Source organism: Pogona vitticeps, chromosome 4, assembly GCF_051106095.1.
Source record: "Pogona vitticeps strain Pit_001003342236 chromosome 4, PviZW2.1, whole genome shotgun sequence".
Taxonomy (NCBI): Eukaryota; Metazoa; Chordata; class Lepidosauria; order Squamata; family Agamidae; genus Pogona; species Pogona vitticeps.
This window is the reverse complement of record NC_135786.1, coordinates 11372535-11394435: the sequence shown is the minus strand read 5'-3', so window position 1 is coordinate 11394435 and position 21901 is coordinate 11372535. Positions and strand designations below refer to the sequence as shown.

At 41.9% G+C, this 21901-nt stretch overlaps 1 protein-coding gene across 8 annotated transcripts in view; it reads left to right on the top strand.

Moving 5' to 3' along the window:
- Positions 1 to 21901, top strand: part of CDH4 (cadherin 4) — a 954442-nt gene that overhangs the window by 906094 nt on the left and 26447 nt on the right. For all 8 annotated transcript variants that reach the window (XM_072996786.2, XM_078392123.1, XM_072996789.2 and 5 more), the window contains 3 exons: positions 9057 to 9310; positions 14887 to 15029; positions 21056 to 21289. In XM_072996786.2, the coding sequence (XP_072852887.2) occupies positions 9057 to 9310; positions 14887 to 15029; positions 21056 to 21289 (631 nt within the window). The remainder of the gene's footprint in view (positions 1 to 9056; positions 9311 to 14886; positions 15030 to 21055; positions 21290 to 21901) is intronic.

Sequence of the window (21901 nt, the reverse complement as noted above, 5' to 3'; positions counted from 1 at the left end):
CCAGTGGTGTCCAACCTTGGCCCTCCAGATGTTCTTGGACTTCAACTCCCAGAAATCCTGGCCAGCAGAGGTGAAGACTTCTGGGAGCTGTAGGCCAAGAACATCTGGAGGGCCAAGGTTGGACACCACTGGTGTAGTTGATTCACAATCAATCCATAAGTGCAAAGCCTTAATTTTGTACATTCAATCTACAAATTGTGCAGAATGACCTGGTAGACTATAGCAATGGTTCCCAACCTTGGGTAATCCAGGTGTTCTTGGACTGCAACTCCTAGAAACCATCACTATCAGCTGGGCTGGCCGGGACTTCTGGGAGTTGCAGTCCAAGAACATCTGAGTTTACCTAAGGTTGGGAAATACTGAACTTAACCGTTAAGATTCTGGAGGGCAGGGACATGGTAGCCTTTCAGATTCTCTGGATTGCAACTCCCAACATTGATTGACTTGATAGCATGTAATCATTTGAATTCATTAATTAATATATAACATAAGTCAGGTTGATTGAACTTATTTATTATTTACTTATTTAAAATACTTTTACCCCACATTTCTCCTTAAAAAAGGACATAGGATGGCTTAAATCATTAAAAGACAATGAAAGCTAAAACCAGTAAGTTTGTGCTAGAAAGGGACAAATGTCACCCTACAAGACAGTAAACAAAAAACATCAAATCACATTCAAAGCAGTAAGTCACAACAATCGGTTAAGCAACCCAACTTAGGCAACCAGTCTCAGAGGGAAGCTGGCCTGAAAAGTCTTGGCCTGCTTATGGAAGGACAGGAAAGCCTGCCTTCTTGTGGGAGGGAGTTCCCAAATCTGGGGACAGCCACAGAGAAGGCCCTCTCCCATGTCCCCATGAAACACAACTGTGAAGGTAGTGAGCCCTAGAGAAAGGCCTCTTCGGATGATCTTAACACCTGAGCAAGCTCATAAAGAGAGATGCGGCTCTTAAGATAGCTTGGACGGCAGACCACTAAGGATCTTCAGAAAGGAGAGAATTCTGCCTGGAGCCCCCAAATGCCATGGGCTAGACTGAGCAATGGTCTGACTTACTGGCACTGCTGGCACCTATTGACAACATTAACAGCAGCAGCAGCTTCCTCTGTATTATCATCGTCAGTTATTACAATGGGATCGGGGCTCACAGAACTGAAGTGCTGAAAGGTTTTGATTAGCAAGGGTGTGAAAACCTACTCCAGGCCTTTAATGCTTCTTTCTGCTTTCTGAGCACACCTGCAATCATCACAGTAGTGGATTTCCCCCCCCCCCCCCCAGCCATGGTACACTGTTGTGAATTAATCCAGTTAAATTGCAAAGTGTTCTGCTGTGGCACACACAGAATAGGGAGAGGAAAGAGAGAGAGAGAGAACTGCTGAATTGTGGGTTCTCCTTTAAGGAATGGCCATGGGATTGCCACAATGACCACCTTTTCTTTGAAAATTGTCACGATGACATTGCATTCTGCCGTTCTCCCGCCACAGTCTACCTCTGCTGGTATAGGGGTAGGAATGAGGAGCTGGGACTTGGGAGATCAAAGTTCTAGTCCCCACCGAGCCATGAAATGTATTGGGTTTCTTTGGGCTAGTCACACACCCTGGCTGAAATCCTGTCCCTCAGCACAGTAAGTGGCAACTAGTGTAGGCCCACTGAATCAATGCAGATTGTGTAAGATAACTCCTTTCTGTTGGGTGTACTTTAGTTGCAACCTATGATGTTGAGCAACAGGATTTCAGCTAGAGTCTAAGCTACCTCACAGAGTTAGTGTGAAGATAGATGAGGGAGGAGGAGAACCAGGTATGCTGCCTTATTTTATTTTAACACTTTTCTGATACTTTACTTGAAGTGCTCTTTCTTAATGCCTTCCAGTCAGTTTCTCCTCAACCTCACCCCCACCTCAGTGCATGGCATATCTACAATGTGCTGGCCTCTTCAAAATCGAATTTAAAATATCAGAGAAAAAGTACTTAGTCTTTATTTGTGACATTGACAAGATTTATTAAGCCATATATTCATAGCAAATAACCTTTGTTCTCCTCTGAGCATGTTGTTCAAACTGGAGAAAGGTAGGTCAAATGAGAGGCTTATATTCTCTTATTTTATGCAGTCCTGGGTTAAAGTTTATATTCTAAACTGCAGTTTAGAAAGTTACTTCTAAGTTTGCTGTCCTCTGAGATGCTGGCCACAGAGACTGGCGAAACGTTAGGAAAAACCACCTTCAGAACACGGCCAAGAAGCCCGAAAAACCCACAACAACCATTACTTCTAAAAAGTAATTGGTTTTACGTACCATTTCCCCTCAAAAGTAGTTAGCTACCATTACAGGTATAATTTAAAAATATAACTCCTACTTATTCAAATGTCATTAAAATAGTTTCTTAAAAACATTACTTAGCATGCTACAAGTTCCACCTGTGGGTCAAAACATGGTGACACCCACTATTTGTAAAAATAAAGTAACTAAAATAATTACAGTTATAGCACAAACAGAATGAAATTATCCCGTATTGTATTATACAGTGGTGCCTCACTTAACAGCGATAATCCGTTTGAGGAAAATCGCCGTTAAGCGAAAACATCGTAAAGCGAAAATAAAAAGCCCATTGAAATGCATTTAAAACCATTCAATGCATTCCAGTGGGCTTAAAACTCACCATCCAGCAAAGATCCTTCATACGGCAGCCATTTTCGCTGCCTGTATAGCGAGGAATCCGTCCCTAAACACAGTGGGGAGCCATTTTATTTACCCAGCGGCCATTTTGAAACCACTAATCAGCTGTTAAAAAACCATCATTTTGTGAAGAATTGTTTCCCGAAGCAGGGAACCGATCATCGCAAAGCAAAATTCCCCCATTTAGACCATCGTTTTGAAATTGCAATTGCAATCGCAAAAAGATCATTGTAAAGCAGATTCATCGTAATGCGGCGCAATTGTAAAGCGAGGCACCACTGTAATTGTAATGTAGCTTAGTGATGCCTTAATTATTGCCTTAATTATTAATTACAAGTAACACATGTGATACTAGTTAGTTCTTAACTCTCTGACTTCTTAACACAAGCAGACCAAGAATCAGATGGCCAGCACACAGGGAATATGCTGAAGCCTTATGCTTCCACAGGCGATTCTCCCCAGCGATTTAAGGCAAATGGGTCTACATAAGAATGGCCCATGGGCAGGAAAGTTCATTTGTCAGTGTTGTTTATGCAGAATAATGATTTAAGGGTCTTATTAGTCCTGTAGAGGCAGAAGAAAATATTCTTTCCCGACTGTGTAACTCCAGAAATGTCTAAGAGAAAATACCATTCAGAAATCTGGAGAAGGCCGTATTAATCTAGCCTGCCGATGGACTGACAAAGTCCATTTAAATAAGAATGTCAAAAGTTGGAAATCTGTGAGCGACTGCGGGTATCAAGCTCCGTGCGCTCCTATTATTTGTCAGATATATAACCTGTCTGTTGAGGAAATTGCTAAATGGTTCTAGGCAATTGTTGACTGAGAAGTTTCAGTGTTTCACCAGTTTCTTTTTCAAAAGTTAAAAAAAGGCAGTGCAATGCACCTTTACTGATATACTGTATGAAATTTATCCCTATGTTAAAGGGCTTATTCAGATTCAGAAACAAAATCCTTTTGCTTAGCATAATAAAGTGCACTAGAGTCATCCCATTGGATCAATGGAGAGTTGGCAAGTCAACTCCTCTGTAAATTCTATTGATTCAAATTGGCCTAGTTATTTGTTTGCTTGCTTGCTTGTTTGTTTGTTTAACTTCTATCGCCCATCTGGCTATAAGGCCACTCTGGGCCGTTTACACTTAAAAAAAAAAAGAGAGACACAAAATAAAGACATTGTCAAATTACAACCATCAGTGGTGGGTATAAACTCAACATTAAGCAAATTCAAACACAAATCAAAGCAAAGAAAAACTGGAACATATTGCATAAAATAAAATCAACATAGACATACACAGTTAAGAGGTAAGAGGGCAGAGGAGAGATAAACTCTGGACAGTGTGAGATGTTATTCAGATGTCAATTCGGGAAAAGCCTGCCTAAAAAGCCATGTGTTCAAAGATGGTTTTAAAATTCCCAGAGAAGGGGCCAGACTCTAACTGCAACTTACTTTACCGCAGTAGCTCTCAGTTAGAGCAGGCCCATTTGAAATAATGGAATTTATTGGAAGGGGGGTTTGAATCAGTAAGTCCTCCCCCATAGGTATGAGGCAATGAATGAAGAAGTCCCTGGTACTCCCAGTGAAAAGGTAATGTTGAACTACACAACTGGAATTTTTTGCCCAGTGCCTTGAACAGCCACTGATACTGGTGTCGACAATAGACAATCTGAGGTAAATTGACCGATGGTCACCATCTGAGCCTGTTCAGATTGGGCTACAAAGGGTCTACTGAGGCTGGAGGGAGGGGTAATGTGCTATTTGGCATGTTCCTCCCATCCGAACAGCAAACAACCACTTGTAGCAGAAGGAGCTATAAATTATGCACTTCCCCAGATCATCTACAGAGGGTCAAGGGAAGTGAAATTATTTTTTACACCACTTCTCTCTCCCTCTGTCAGTGGCCTACTGTTTTCTCCCTCAGCCCCGTATCTTATCCTTCTAGGGATGGGGACTCTAGTGTGGGACTCACTGTCAAATCGGACGTAAGTCACAACAGTGATTTGACTCAAACTTGATTTGTTTTTGTTTTTAATGACTCTGACTTGATTCATGACTCATAACCTATCTGCCCCTCCCTTTTTTGTTGTTTTTAATAGGGACTTGGGACTTGATACAAAGGAATTGGACTTTGGGCTTAGTACCAAAAATCTGGCCTTGGAGTTGGGACTCAGACCCAAAGATTTGCCACAGTCCCTGCATCCTTCATTTTCTTCCCCACCCCCACAACTCTCCCTTGAAATCTGCACCCATGATGAAGTTGAAAGCAGAGGCTGCTATTTCTTGACAAGCATGCCTAAAAGTATGCGTGCCCTACCGCTGGGCCAGAAAAGTGTGCAACGGCTCTTAAAGGGGAAGGATGGCTCATTCTAAGTAGAAATACTTGGGGACAAGTTCATTTCCCCCCCCCCCCCCCGATCCAAACTATGCTCTCAGCGATCCAGATATCATATCTGGTCCGGTGGGCCAGATAGGCGGGGTATTAATTAATTAATTAATTAATTAATTAATTAATTAATTAATTAATTAATTGAATGAATGAATGAATGAATGAATGAATGAATGAATGAATGAATGAATGAATGAATGAATATCTATATGCCAGTGTGGACACCCTCATACTCTTTAGTGAGCACTCGGTCTGAGGCATTCTCTGTCTTGGACATTGTGCTGTGTTTATTATTTTTACACTGGAGCTCATGGGGAATTATGTGCCCCATGTGGGAGTGTTCTTCTCTGCATTATATCCACGAAGATTCATTTCAAGTAATGAATGATGTAAAGAGGCCACAGGGTGACTTTCATCTGCCTTCTCTAAAGAATAAAATATTTTGTGTTTAAATCAGTTTGGGTGACATATTGAAACAGGACATTATCTGAAGATCTCATCACAACGTTGATGAAGGAGAGGACACCAAAGTCAGCAATGACAACAGCTCTTTCATAATGTGTATCTTAGACTTAGCCTGGTGTACATATGTCTCATATATAGCAATCAGGTCATGATATGCAGTGATTTGTTGCAAACGTTGTACACCCCATTTTAATCAGTAATATTACTTTATTTATAGCTTCCATTGACCTTATCTGACTCATTTAGCTTAACCACCATCATAGATCTGACCTTTGAAAAAACAACTGAGAATGATCACCTAAATTACAAAATTATTACAACACATTTCTTAATTAGCAGAAATGTGATACTGCATAAATTACTGCTTACTGGAATATGATTAGAAGCAACCCACCTCTTTAGAGAGACAATTTAGACATTTATCGTTGTTATTGTCATTGTCACTTTTGTGATTGTTTTCATTATCATCATTATCATCTTTATTTATTATTGGAGCACTGCAATTAAGTCAGTTATACCAAATAAAGCAAGCTATGCTGCTTCTAAGACCATCCAGAAATGTGTGCTATATACAGGCACAAGATTATTTTCTTTCTTTCTTTCTTTTTATTTTATTAATTACATTTTTCCCACCCGTCTAGTCACCAGGCACTACTCTGAGTGGCTAAAAGTGATAGAAAGCAAGTATACATACCCCCACCTGCAAACACATAAATAATAAGATCCGTACAATAATAACAGCAATAAAAACATAGACCCAGATTAGAGGAATTAGTACACATAAAGATTAATATTAATAAATACTAAAACAGAGATGTGGAAGCTCAGGCCTTTAGGCTTAATCCAGCCCTCGTATGGCCCCATTTGTGCTCCCAACAGATCACAATAGCTACTTCTCTCTGATACCCTACTTTGGTGGTTTCGAGGGTGTTGGCGCTTTTCTCCAAGCTAAAGGAGTAAAATGCCTCTTCTAAGGCTTACTGCCCCTAAGAGCTTGTCATTAAGCTAAAATAAGCTGCCGTTTTTGCTCCCAAACTTTTACCTTTGACCTTGCTTGCCACTGGAATGTAAGCCTGCAAAGCTGTTTCTGAAAGTTAATGTTGTGCTTGGAATGAAATAATTTTACAGTGGTACCTCGACTTACGAACATCTCCACTTGCGAACATTTCGAGGTACAAATGGCTCCGTTCACAAAATGTTGCTTCGACTTGCGAATGGAGCCTTGACTTGCGAATGAAAAAAAGGCAGGTGAAAAGGGCGGGAAATTCAAATTTCCCCCGCTTTTTTCCAATCCATTCAAACTGTTGGTGGCGAAGAGGCTGCTCTTTCGCTCCAACGATTAGGGAAAGGGACCCCCCCCAGGAGGTCTCCAATGGTGGCGGGGGACCCTGGGAGGTCTCCCAGGGCTTCCCCACTGCCATTGGATACCTTCTGGGGATTCCCCACAACCACGATTGGGGACCCCCAGGAGTCCTGTTTAGTGACTGTTTTGTTTCTCCAATATAGAGCTCTGAACACTTTCCTTTGGATTCTCAAAAGCTTTCACGACGGGGATCTGATGGTTGTTCTAGGTTTTTTGGGCTGTTTGGTTGTGTTTGAAGGTTTTTCTTTCTAACGTTTTGCAGTCTCTGTGGCTGGCAACTTCAGAGAACAGAAGTTAGAACTCTGTCTGTGTTCTGGGGTAGTGTAGTTGAGTATTTGTAGCTGTGGGCTCAACTTTTTGTCCTTTTCAGGAGATTGGGTGATTATGGTGATCAGAGTGATTTTGTTACAGTATGGGTTTATTGTTGTGATAAGGGGGGAGATGATGTATCACTGTGATTGATGGGTGTTGTTAGCTAGTCTTTTATTTATTTGTTTGTTTGTTTGTTTGTTTATTGCATTTATATGCCGCCCATCTAGACATAGTCTACTCTTAGGATGAAAAGCTGATCCCACAGCTACAAATATTCAACTATACTACACCAGAACAAAGACACTACACTTGAGTTCTAATTCCTGTCCTCTGAAGTTGCCAGACACAAAGACTGGTGAAATGTTAGGAATTAGAAACTTCAGAACACGGCCAAAGAGCCTGAAAAACCTACAACAACCACTCTTCTTTGCATTGGACCGCATATACTGTGCTATATTGCTCCTGTTGTGTTTTGGTTTCTGATCTTTTGGGTGGACAAGTCGCTGCCTTAGTGTGTTTGTGGGTTTGAAGTGCATGGGTATGTGGTATTTACCAAAAATCCTTTTCAGCTATTCAGACACACCTGCCATGTAAGGAATAACCAGGTTCTTCTTCCAACTGTTCCATTGTCCTCCTGGGTTGGAACATTGACTTATTAAAAGCCCATTTTGGATATCCACAGGCCTCAGATGTCCATCTTCCTTCTTCTTGGCTTCTATGGAGGTGGGGATGTTTCTTGCTCTGTGGTTTAGCTTCCTGATGAGCCCTAGTTTGTGTTGTAATGGGTGATGAGAGTCAAACCGCAGGTATTGATCTGTGTGTGTAGGTTTTCTGTAGATTTCTATTCCTAAACTGCCATTGGATCCTATGAGGACTGCACAATCCAGGAAAGCCAGCTGGTTGTCTTTGGTGTCTTCCCTGGTGAACTTGATATTTGGGCCCACTGTGTTTATGTGGTCTGCGAAGGCCTGTCCTTCCTGAATCTTGATCTTCACCCAAGTGTTGTCCACATACCTGAACCAATGGGTTGGAGTCATCCCCTGGAAAGTGTTTAGTGCCTTATTTTCCACTTCTTCCATGTATAAGTTGGCAACAATGGGCAACACTGGGAAACCCATGGCACAGCCATGTTTCTGTCTGTAAACATCCCCTCTGGAGGTGAAGTGAGTGGTGCTCAGACACAGGTCCAGGAACAGAAGCGTTGCAGAAACTTTCATTGACAGTTGTTCAACTTCTGCCACTGGTAGATTGTTGTTCCGGATTGCTGATTCTGTGGCTGTAATGAAGTCTACAACTGGAATCTGTTTGGGTGTGATGGCAAAATTTAGGCCTTTGGCTAAGATCTCTTCTCTCTCTCTCTCTCTCTCTCTCTCTCTCTCTCTCTCTCTCTCTCTCTCTCTCTCTCTCTCTCTCTCTCTCTCTGACTGAATGAGTTCCTTGTCTGATTTTTCACCCATTTGCCCTTTGTGTCCTCCACTGTGGTTCCCTTATCATCCTTCTTGTTGTTGAGCGTTTTCAGAAGATAAGGGAATCAAATTTCTTGTTCTGCCTCTCTTTGCCTTTGAAGTGCTGGTCCAATTGTGCTTTGTAGACAAAATCTAGAACTGCATCCAGTGTTGTTTAGGGCAGCATGGAAACTAGTTCTTAGTGAAGGTGGTCTACTCTGTGTTTCAGAGTGTCTATGGTGAAGTGGACTGTCTGATCCTTTCATTAAGCAGCTGTCTTGTGCCTTCTGAAGCGCCTTGTTGGCTTCTTACAGTAGAACACAAGTGTAGATTTGTCAAGGTGAGGTTCTCTTGTCTGCATCGCAGATTGAACAGATTGTACAGATTTTGTGTTCCTCTTATGTATCCGTGATTTTAGGAGGTTGACTATGAAATGAACAGAGCCTTCATGCTGACCGTGATGGTCTCCAATCAAGCTCCCTTAGCAAGTGGGATCCAGATGTCCTTCCAATCTACAGCTGGGGTCACCATTTCAGTCACTGATGTCAACGAGCCACCCTACTTCCCAACAAACCACAAGCTCATCAGACTGGAAGAAGGCGTGCCAACAGGAACAACACTGATGACTTTTTCAGCTGTGGATCCTGACCGCTTCATGCAGCAGGCTGTAAGGTACGATGAGAATGATGTGACACTCAAAAAATTTCACAGGCATCCAGAAAACACATGATGAAAGATAGATGGCCATTCTAGAGAGCAACAGTCTGGAGGGAGAGTCACTCCACATGATCAGGATCAAATGTTGGTGCTTTTTAGAAGGAAATTGCACTAAGGGGGCCAACTGGAAAGTTTGGTTCACTTCTGAAGCAAGCCAGATACTGTCACACACATTGCTAGGTTTTTCTGTTACATTTTTGGATGTGCACTTAATGAAAATTATAAAGCAAAACTAATGTGTGAGGTATCCCGGAATCTCAAACATTTCCAATATTTGCTACGGCACTAATAACTGAAGGGTGCTTTACAGGGTTCCCATGTGTTCCAGAAATGAAACACTACAGAACTATAACTTTGTGCAGCTGACCACAGTTCATCCCATCTTGCCTGGCAAACGTAATTCCCATTTAAAACCCAAGAACTTGTGCGCTTCACACGGTGCCCTTGGCATCAGCCTAAGAAACAAGGAATTTCTCGCTAATGTCCTGTCTCCTGGCCCCTCTGGTCATCCGTCTGCTCCTTTATTGCGAATGCCAGACATATTTGGCATAGCAGGAGGGCACATTGTGGAACAAGAGCCGGGGCCAATTAAACTTACATCATTTGTGACATTTTATAATCATCCTAGGTTTGAGATATTTCAGCTGGGATGGAGCTGTCTGGAGCAGAAAATGATGGCGGTTACTCACTGCCTCTGCCGTTGATTTTAGACAGCTAGTGGGATCTTTAAGGACAGAAGGAATGTCTGGGCTAACAAAGCCATTTTTCTTCTTTGCTTCCTTCTGAAACTGCTGAGTCTTTGAAGGGCACTTATTTGTCTCCTGCACTTGGAGCAACATTGAGGAGTGCCAATGGAAAGCCATTTGCCTTCCATGGAGAAATGTACTGATCTTTCCAGCCATGTACAGTATTAATTATTTAGTTATTTATTTAAGATATTTTTACCCTATCTTCCTCCTTAAAAACGACCCGAGCTGGCTTATGTCATTAAAATACATTGTTTAATGTACATCCCTCAGCTGTATTTTATCATTCCAGTCGAGTATTTTGTTTACAAATACAACCACCTTGTGAACAGACCTGCACAAAGTAGTTTTTTTTCCCCAGAGCCTGGAAATTGTATTTTATTTTATTGAGGGGAGTAGCTCCGACTCCCGGAAGATTTGTCCCTTCTCCTGATGTGAAATGCATGAGCTACACGTTCTGCCACATTTCAGTGGGTTATGGTGGCAAGGGCCCACAGCAAGGTCCAGAGGGAAGAGATGGGCCCCCAAATGCACTGGGATTCCCTACCGTCACATTATCTTTAGAATATAATGCAAACATCTGAGCAGCGTGTTACTGGAAAGGAATCAAGTTTGCATCAAGAAGTCTAACTTTTCAGAGCAGGATTACTTGCTATCCTCTGGATGTCAAATAGATTGACATATTTTTTTAAAAAATCAGGGCCACCCACCCAAGTCTTCCCCACCCCAACCCCAAACATGAAGGAAAAACTAGCACTAATCCTACCATTTTGTATACTTACTCTTGTCTGGTGTATACAAATTGACTGGCAGTGGCCTTTTTACTCCAGGACTGGAGACTTTGTGTCTGTCTCCAGAGATGAAAACAGAAGTCCCGTTTAGAAGATCAAGATAGATTCATGGCACGTGCATAGTTCTGTCCTTAGAAAGAAGATAATGCAAAAAGATGATGCTTCATGGGGGAGCAGCAGTCTCAAGAGACTCATCCAGGGGCCTGTCACTGCTCTTTGCTCCCCTTCCCTAGCAGTCACCGATCTGAGATGGTTCCCTCTTTTTACCTAAAGAAAAAAGCAGCCATGAATATCTCTGTTTGTTGCTGCTTTTCCAGGCCACCATCATTCCCAAGCACCACAAGCAAAGAGGGGGGGAAACCCAACTGATCATTCCTCTTGTGCTTAATGACTCTCATAATGTGTTTCAAGAATAATCTGTGAGGCTAGCTCAATGCCAGCCTGCACAGTTTGTTATCCACAAAGCTGAATGCTAGCCCAGCAGCCATGGACTGTGTCCTCCTGCAGGAGACAAAACAGCACAATTCAGTTTTATGTACTTTGCAGTCCAAGGCAGACGGGGGGGGGGGGGGGGACAGTGTAACAGTCTACAATATGAGGCTGTTATTTAGCCTACTGAATTACATGTAAGGGCAGAAATGGGATAAAGTTTGGAAAGAGTTATATGCAACTCCCCAAATCCCATATCCATTTTGGCCACTTGCCAATGGAGTTAAAGGCAGGGCTGGCACTACTATTACACTGAATAAGGCGGTTGCTTCAGATAACAGATACTGTGTGCAAAGCAACAAAGAACTGGATAAGGGAGTTGTATACCACGCACCCTCCATCATGTGCCGCTCGTTAAGTAGCCATGCGGGCTAAGGGATACTGGGTGTTGTGGTCCAAATAAAAAATAACATTTCCATACCCTAAATTTTATTCATGGATAACCCAGTTTAAAAATCTCTTGACTGAGCTTAGGAAATCCTTTTATGGAATCTTGGTGTCCAGACCTGTTAATCATGGCAGACAGTATTGGGTTAGATAACATAATGATTATATTCGTAAGCTTCTGTGAGCTATACAGATGTGTGTCTGCTTAACAGCTTCCAGTAGTTTCTGTCATTGTTGTGTGCTGTCAAGTTGCTTCCAGCTTATGGCAGCCCAGTACATTATTAGCCCCCAAAAAGTCCTACTATTAACAGCTCCATGCAAAGCTTGCAAGCTTAAGACCATGGCTTTCTTTATTGGGTCAATCCATCTGAAGAGAAATGTTTCTCTTTTCCTGCAACGTTCCACTTTTCCTAGCATATTATCTTTTCCCATGAGTCCTGTCTTCTTGTGAATGCAGCCAACGTAATTTCTACTCACCACAAATAACCATTCTTGTCTATATGGCATTTCGGGGAGTATCTGTAGTGCACAGTGCATTGATACAGAATCCCCTGGATTTTCTCATACTGTAAAAGGATTTTTTTAAAAATATATATATGTGAACATTCTCTGTCAAGATGCTGAAGTGCTGCTGGCCACTCAGATTATGGAATGATGTTTTAGATAAGTGGTTCCCAACCCCGGATTTCCAGAAGTTCATGGATTGAAACTCCCAGGAGTCTTCACTACTAACTGTTCCTGCCAGGATTTCTGGGAGTTGTAGTCCAAGAACATCTGAGGACCCAACGTTGGGAATTACTGCTTTAGATGGACAAATAGGTTGTAAACAGATATAATGTCCTGTAAAAGGTAAAGGTAAAGGTTCCCCTTGACAATTTTTGTCCAGTCGTGTTCAACTCTAGGGGGCGGTGCTCATCCCCGTTTCCAAGCCATAGAGCCAGTGTTTTGTCCAAGGACAATCTTCTGTGGTCACATGGCCAGTGTGACTTAGACATGGAACGCTGTTACCTTCCCACTGAGGTGGTCCCTATTTATCTACTTGCATTTGCATGCTTTCGAACCGCTAGGTTGGCAGGAGCTGGGACAAGCGACGGGAGCTCACTCCATCACGTGGATTCGATCTTATGACTGCTTGGTCTTCTGACCCTGCAGCACAGGCTTCTGCGGTTTAGCCCGCAGCGCCACCACGTCCCTTGTATAATGTCCTGTAATGGTCCCCTATTTAATCCAAACATCCAACACCTTTTTAAATAGGCTGGCATTTCTTCTGTAGGCCTAACACATTTTAATGCTTGGCATGAAGAACAAGATAGCACTCTTCTCACTAGATGAAGAAGCCTATTGACCAGCCATTGAGTCTTTCCACCATACTAGCAATGGCACAACTTCATCTATTATGGTTGTTGTGGGTTTTCCGAGTTGTTTGGCCATGTTCTTAAGGTTTTTCTTCCTAACGTTTCACCAGTCTCTGTGGCCAGCATCTTCAGAGGACAGGAGTCAGAACTCAGACTGTACTCTGGTGCAGTTTGCTTGGATAGTTGAGTATTTATAGCTGTGGGACCAACTTTTGTCCTTTTCAGGAGATTGGGTGATTATGATGATCAGCATGTTTTTTGTTGTGGGTGTATTGTTGTGATAAGGGGGAGAGATTATCTGTGACTGATTGATGGGTGTTGTTAGCTGGTCTTTTGTGTGCAGCGATCACTGGTCCTTGTGGCTGGGTAGAGTTCGTTGACCTTTTGCAGGCTGTATTTTTGAGTGCTGGGAGCCAGGCTTTGTTGATTTTTAGACTTTTTTCTTTTTTGTTGAAGCTCTGCTGGTGTTTGTGGATTTCAATGGCTTCCCTGTGCAGACCAATATAATGATTGCTGGTGTTGTCTAGTACTTCAGTATTTTGAAATAGAATTTCAACATGGCCAAACAACCTGGAAAACCCACAACAACCATCGGATCCTGGCCATGAAAGCCTTCAAGGATACATTCGTGTATTATACCTAGGGGAGTGGCTCGCTTAAGAGAAGCATAGTATGCAACTCTCTCAATCAGCACTTCACTTCAGGCCCTTTCACAACATCTGCTACCTGGAGTAACCACTTTATTCTGCCCAATGGTCTTGCCAGCTGTGCCATTAAGTACCAAATTGCAGACCAGAAACTGAAGATAAGATACAGCAACTTTTACTTAGCAGTGGGCATAAGGATTTTCCTGGAGAAACAGAAAAAATACAGAATAGGATACACACTGTGGTGGGCCTTGTTTGTCAATGAGGAACAAATTCCTGAGTCCAAACACATTAGGCAGAAGAGTTGTGGCACGTTATTTCTGCTAAAGCATTATTTCCATTACATGTAATTCACACAAATTTATGCCAAAAGATGTTTGTTTTGAGAGCTGCGTGATTTATCTTGTCATCCTTTTGGGAGTCGGGTAGGACAACATTTTATAGCCCCCTCAGCCGTGGACATGAGGAGAAGACAAGCCTCACTAGTCATGTCTCATGAAAGATGTCCTGCCAGTTTGACTGGAATTGATGAAGAAGGGAATTGCTTGATTTTGAAAGATTAAGCACCCTTGCCCCTTTGCTGATTTTACAAATGGCACTGCCAGGCCACTTTTTGTTGTTGCTATTGTTTACCCTGTAAGAGAAATCATGGGGGGGCATATTTATTTTTCCTCAGCAGCTGTTGGGCTCTTTTGATTTGAAAAACAATTCAGGGTGACAGAAATCAGGCACACACACATATGACTTTTCACATTGGCTCCTCCATAGAATTATATAATCTCAATCTATCTATCTATCTATCTATCTATCTATCTATCTATCTATCTATCTATCTATCTATCTATCTATCTATCTATCTATCTATCTATCTATCTATCTATCTATCTATCTATCTATCTATCTATCTATCTATCTATCTATCTATCTATCTATCTATCTATCTATCTATCATTTAGAGTTTGGGCCAGACTGAATGTTCAGATGCTCTTAATTTAAACATGGGGCATGAGTTTGAAAACAAGGAATGCCAACATGCTAACCCAACCTTATTTCCAAGCTATATTAAGGATGTGTCAGTGGAAGAGACTGCCATGTATTCGTCTCGTCTTTCTGCAGATACTCCAAGCTGTCAGATCCTGCAAACTGGCTGAACATTAATGCCACAAATGGTCAGATCACCACAGCCGCCGTCCTTGATCGTGAGTCAGCCTATATTAAAAACAATGTCTACGAGGCCACATTCCTGGCAGCTGACAACGGTAGGCCCAAGTTCTGCATTGTTCATGCTTCGATAATACCGTAATGTGATGCATTAACAGGAATGATGCCCTGACAGAGTTGTCAGTATAAGTTAGATTTTTACCCCAGCTTTACTAGTTTAAAAAAAAAAACAGAAGAAAGAAAGAAAGAGCTCCACAAGGCTGGAATGGGACATTGCCAGAGTATATTTAATGTGTGAAATATTTTCAGGCTGTGATGAAGGTTAAAACTGGGGCAAATGGGGAAAGAGGAAGCACGTAGGTTCTTGCCATGTGTGGGTGAGTAGACAACGGGACAGCAGAAAGGGTTGTCTGCTGTAACCGCTGTGCAAAAGCTAGCACTGAAAGGAAAAGATTCCATCAGTAAACAAGGAGAAGTCAGAGAGTGTGAAGGCTGATGCAGTGCTGGTCAGAGGTTCAGATTTGTGAGATCCACTAACTAGACGCAGGTGCACATTTGGGCTGAAACTACAACATTGTAGTAAACCAGAACCACAACTTTTTCCCCACCAGTTGTCTGTTCATCCCTTCCCCAACCCCCCTGTTTGACACCTTCCTTGCTCCTCCCTCCACTGTCCTGTATGCCTGTCTCTGCTGTTGCATCTTCAATTACTGTATTTTTCCATGTATAAGACTGTACTTTTGTCTAAAATCTTTAGACTAAAAATTGCGGGTCGTCTTAGAAGTAAGCTGAGGAGAGAACAAAAATAAGTGGAGGAGAAAGCAGGGATTCAAGTGATCCTGCAGTGCTTCGATCCCTTTCCCCCTGCACTTGCTAAGCCCCGCTTGGATTTCTTAATTTTGGATTAGAAAAGTGGGGGTGTCTTATACATGGAAAAATACGGTATTTTTCTTCCTTTGGACTTATGTTCACACATGTAGATGTACAATCCCTTTTAAAAAAAACCACCCTTGTAATTAAAATTGCACACCTGACCATGGAAGATGGTGGTTTCCTTGTGGAAGATGTCTCTTTCTGGAACCACGGCATGCCGAGGCTCCCCAAGGAAAGGGTGGATCTCCTGGAGATTTGTGAGGGAGCAGAAAAACCATTGCAATTGATTGTTTTTCCAAGTCATTTGTTCATTAATATGCCTCTTTTGTTTCCGTTGACGCTGGAAAGGGGGTACTGTCACGCATCGTAGATGGCAAACAGCTGACAAATTCAATAAATTATAATTTTAGAACTTCAGAGCTGGAAGGGACCCTATGGATCGTCAAATCCAGCCCTAGTCAAGGAGGCACAATGGGGAAATCAAAGTCCCAACCTCTGGCTCCACAGTCAGAGACTTAAACCACTGAGCTATCCAGCAGTTCTGGCAGATACACAAGCATGAAAGTGATGGCAAGCTAACATCTGTGTGTACATATAAACACCTTTTAAAATAAATACATAAAAAAGATGGGAGTATGGCAGGGTCACAACATTCCTGTCATGCGATATCATGGCCAGACCCTAACACACCCACAACAACAATGTACACATCCACTCACACTGTATTAAAACAGAGCAAAAACCCACTACAAGTGAGGTTGCATCGTTTGAAGCTAATCCACAGAAACTACACCGTGGTAACTGTACATCACATAAAATAAATAAACTGGAGCAGAAAAGAACTGCACTGGGTGCCATTTTCAACTGTTGTACAGCTTGGCATTTTGTGCTGTGACACGAGTTGCTGCAGATTAGATCCAGTTTTTCTGGAGAGTGTGGTTTCAGCCTTGAAGTTGTCAAAAACAATTAGAAAACTCGATCACAAAAGTGAAGACTTTTGTGGATTTCACAGTTTTCCCATTTTTTTCCCATTAGACCACTGCTAGTTTTATTTGCACATTTGTGCCGTTTTGCTTACCTTGTGCAAAACCGTTGTTCTCATTGTCTTTTGTTGTCAAGAGCATCACAACATTCTTTACCATTTAGTGGAACAAGGAGAATAATTTTGTGGTTCCTCAACCAAAAGCGTGAGGACAATACAAGTGAGGATTTATACCTCTGGGATAAACAGATAACATTTTAGATTGTTTACAATGCAGATTGCATTTTAGATTGTTTAATTCATTTTAATCACTTTGAGTTGCTTGGAAGAAAAGTATAATATAACACAGACAGAGAGACAGAGAGAGAGAGAGACAGTAGGTAGGTAGGTAGGTAGGTAGGTAGGTAGGTAGGTAGGTAGGTAGGTAGGTAGGTAGGTAGGTGGGTGGGTGGGTGGGTAGGTAGATAGATAGATAGATAGATAGATAGATAGATAGATAGATAGATAGATAGATAGATAGATAGATAGATAGATAGATAGATAGATAGATACTGTACTGTGCTTCTGTTTAAATTTAAAAATAGATTTATAGTTTTGCATTATTGGCACACTTCTTTAAGGACCAAAGAAAGAGCTGAAATGTTCAGGAAGCAGCAGAAAGCAACCAGTTAAACAGAGATGGTCCTCACCGACCAGATAGGCGGGGTATAAATTAAATTAAATTAAATTAAATTAAATTAAATTAAATTAAATTAAATTAAATTAAATTAAATAAATAAATAAATAAATAAATAATAATAATAATAATAATAATAATAATAATAATAATAATAATAATAATAATAATAATAATAATAATAATAATAATAATAATAATAATAATAATAATAATAATAATAATAATAATAATATGCCTTCTGGTAGTCAAGTACAAGAACATTTTTTAAAAAATTATTGTTTGGACTCTGTTCCAATTAAGCATTGCAAATTTAACTGAATCATTCATCTATTCCCCTCACCTCTGCCAATTTCTAAAGCAGAGGGTACATGAGGGGAGCCTGTAGGGATACAGGAGGAATTGCTCAGGCCTTCTTCACTGACGGAGGCTATTTTATCAGTGAGAGAACCTCGCTAGATACAAGATATGTAGTTACCTGCTTGTCGTGAACAATGGTATTAACATTGAATGGTCATAGATGAGACCGAAAGAATCATCTATGACACACCATGCCTCCAGCTGAAACGTTGTCATGGTCTGTGTATCACAAAATGTGAGGAAAATTTGGCCTTCCTGGGGTACACATAAAATACAAACAATAACCAGAGCTCTTGTTGCTATTGTCGGATTAAGACTACTCGTACACCTTGACCAGAAGAGCCTGTGGCCACACTCGCTGAGGAAAAGTAACTTTTCTAAGTTCTGGCAGCCATCAGGTCCAGTTTGTAAGCAGTGTGAAAAGTGAAGTTTTGCCTAAGCGTTCCCACATAAGATGACTAACAGTGATTGCTGGCAGATGGAGTTAACCTCTGTGGGCTTTGCTTTAACTGTGCAGCAAACTCAGTATCCTGTCAAGCCGGAATATCTAGAGTAACCTTTGTCCAGCGCTAAGAAAGCTGAAATAAACATTTCTTCGGTACCAGACTTTGAGGTTGGGAGTGTTAACATAACAATCATGAGAAAGGGATTGAGAGGGGGCGTCACCAGGGATGCGAAGGCACCTCAATCAGCAAAAACAAACACACAACATAAGACAGAAAGCCTTTTGGGGGGGGGGGGAATAGCAGGAAGAATCACTGGAGATTTGGGGGGAAGGTTTTGGAGAGCTTCCCCCCCACTTTTTTTGGGGGGGGGGGACATTTTGAGGGGAAAAACATCAATGAACCGGGAACGTGAAGCTTTAAAACTATTCAAGCAAGGCTTTGGAGGAAATAGTCAGTGTAGAGACCTAGAAGCAAACTGTCTGCAGTTCACTAGGGAAAGGAGGAGAGGGGAGGAATGAGGATCAGTGAACAATTTGAAAGAAAATGAACTTGGGTTTTTTTCCCCCACCCTCCCTTTCTAACTAGAGGGAAGTTACTGAAGCGTACAAGCCTCGAGAGTAGAAGAAACTGGGCGGGAATTTTTTTTTTATTTTTTTTTTTTATTTTTTTTGGCAGAGGATTTCACAGGCGAGTGATGGCTTTTAACCTTTATAAAAGTCAAACTCAAAGCCAGGAGCCTGATCTGACAACTTCTGCACAGCTGACCCTTACTCCAGAGGTTCAGCCATTGATCTTCCAGCGCCCCTGTTGTGAGAAAAGGCTGACAGTAGTGCTATCGATGTGTCTAGTCTTGAAGAAGGCTTTTGAACCTTGAATATTTACCTGGCAGGGAGCTGTTTGATGCCTTTGGCTATACCCATCGTCTTAGTGTTGTGAAAGGAGCTGCTGTAGCTTGTATGTACTGCTGTAAATCCTTCATTACTATATCCCTTAGAACCATCTTCATTGGATAAGACCAAGGTCTATCTAGTCCAGCAGCAACAAATACCTCTGAAAAGCTTAGAAGCAGGACATAAAAGTAATGTTTTTCCCTTGCTTCCCACCCACAGCATTTGGTACATTTGAGGCCTACTGTCTCCACATATGAAGGCTACTTTTAATCAAAAAAATAGTACTATATATCAGACTGGTGGTGCATTTAGCCCAGTACTGTCCTGAGGATTCTTATTCAGGTTGTTTCCTATCCCTTCCTTCCTACGGTAAAATGCACAAAATATTGTCTGGGGTTAGGCTTCTGGGAGAAGGTATCTTGCCTTCTCAAAGCAGTATGAAAAGAAGATAAAAGGTAAAAGTTCTCCTTGACAATTAAGTCCAGTCACATCCAACTCTCGGGACCCAGCGCTTATCCCCGGTTGCTCATAGGCATTTTCCATATTCACGTGGCCAGCATGACTAGACATGGACTAGGTGGTCGCTATACATCTACTTGCATTTGCATGCTCTCAAACTGCATGGTTGCAGGAGTTGGGAGCAGCAACGGGAGATCACCCCGTCGCATGGGTTCAAACTGCCAACTTTTTGATCAACTGCCCAGTGGCTCGGGGTTTAACCCACAGCGCCACCCGCGTCCCTTGTTAATTTTGGTACTCTTTAATTTTGGTGTCTTTATTTAGAAATGCTATAGGTCTGATCTTCTTACTTTAATAAATGCTACTTACTTTCTAAGAAAAGCTGCTTATGTTTTCCATGGATCCCAGAGAATTTTGACAGCAGCCCTTTCTGCCGCTGTTAAGTCGCAGATGAGAACTGTGTGATCCTCCTAATGTCGCTGAATTCCAGTTCTCACCAGCCCTTACTGTTGGTTATGCTGGCAAAAGATGATTGTGGTTTCTGCCCAACAACATCCAGAGGGGCAAATGTTGTCTCAGCACTGAATCTAGGAACATGTTTCTCCAAATTATGGGAGTGTGAGACATAATCTTTCCCATGCCTTATCTTCACTGACAATATTCCATTCTGCCATAAATTTCCCTAATTTTTTAATCCATCTAAGCATTTCTTTGTGGGACGTGGTGACTCTGTGGATTAAACCGCTGAAGCCTCTGTGCTGCAAGGTCAGAAGACCTGCAGTCATAAGATTGAATCCACATGACGGAATGAGCCCCCGTAGCTTGTCCCAGCTCCTGCCAACCTAGCAGTTCAAAAGCATGCAAAATGCAAACATGTGAGTAGATAAATAGGTACCACCTTGGTGGGAAGGTAACGGCGTTCTGTGTCTAGTTGCGCTGGCCATGTGAACATGGAAGATTGTCTTTGGACAAACACTAGCTCTGTCGGTTGGAAACGGAGATGAGCACTGCCGCCTAGAGTCGGACACAACTGGACAAATTTCAAGGGGAACCTTTACCTTTTAAGCATTTCTTTGTTATATAGCATTCAAATGGGATATATTAGGACATCAAATTCTAGAAGTTACCATCTAAGATCTGTCTGATTTAATCTTTGGAATTTGAACAGTATCCCTGTACTTTTCTTCCCTGTGTAGTTCATAATGTTATCAGGTTGATTGTATTTGTACAAGATTGATTTTAAACAGACATACTTCAAAGCATTTTGGCATTCACGTGCGCAGTCTATGTCCCCCTACCTGTATTTAGTTGACCTTTTCTGTACTTTTTACAGCTCAATGATTATTGGAGAGGGAAAGGGGAAAGTGTATCCCTCTCCCTGTAATGTCCCATTCCAGCCTTAACCATTACTCACTGAAATGATGCTCTCCCCGACCAGGTATCCCTCCAGCCAGCGGTACTGGCACCCTCCAGATCTATCTAATTGACATCAACGACAATGCTCCCGAGCTTCAGCCAAAAGAGGCACAGATCTGTGAAAAGCCAAACCTGAATGTCATCAACATAACAGCCGCCGACGCTGACATCGATCCAAATGTTGGGCCCTTTGTCTTTGAGCTGCCAAGTGTGCCATCTGCCATTAGGAAGAACTGGACCATTACACGGCTAAATGGTAAACTGGCCAGGCAGCACCCAAGAGCACTCTCACTTGGTACACTGGCCAGCCTTCAAACTTACTTTTCTTCTTCTTCTTCTTCTCATTCTTTCATTTTTGTTCACTTTTTGAGCCTGCCTTCTGACTGACATTTATAAGGAAGATGGTTAATGAGAAACTGCATGAATTGGGCCTTGAGCAGAACTCTTAAAGCTTCCATTGGTGCATATCTTCACCGCCCTCTAGATTTTAATGTAGTTCGTAATTACACACAGTTATCAGGACCAAAGTAGGGATCAATCATCTGTAATAGCCCAGGAGGGAAAGCTATTATCAGTCTTCCTTATGTTCCATCTTTATTGTCACAAGCGACAATCGGGATCAATGATCATTCCTCTGGCCATAATTGTACAGAACGCGCCCTGCTTTTCCACTTCCATTTTCCAGCTTCATTTTTGGGAAGTGTGAAGATACCACTCACTTTTGGGGGAGAAATGGGATAAGATATGTTATTGAAATTGTAGTACCCTTCAGTTGGCATCTTTATTGGCTACCAAACTAGTGGAGGCCCAACATCAAGACCTCCAATACTGAGAAGACCTAGAAAACTGTGAAACTGCCTAGAAAGTT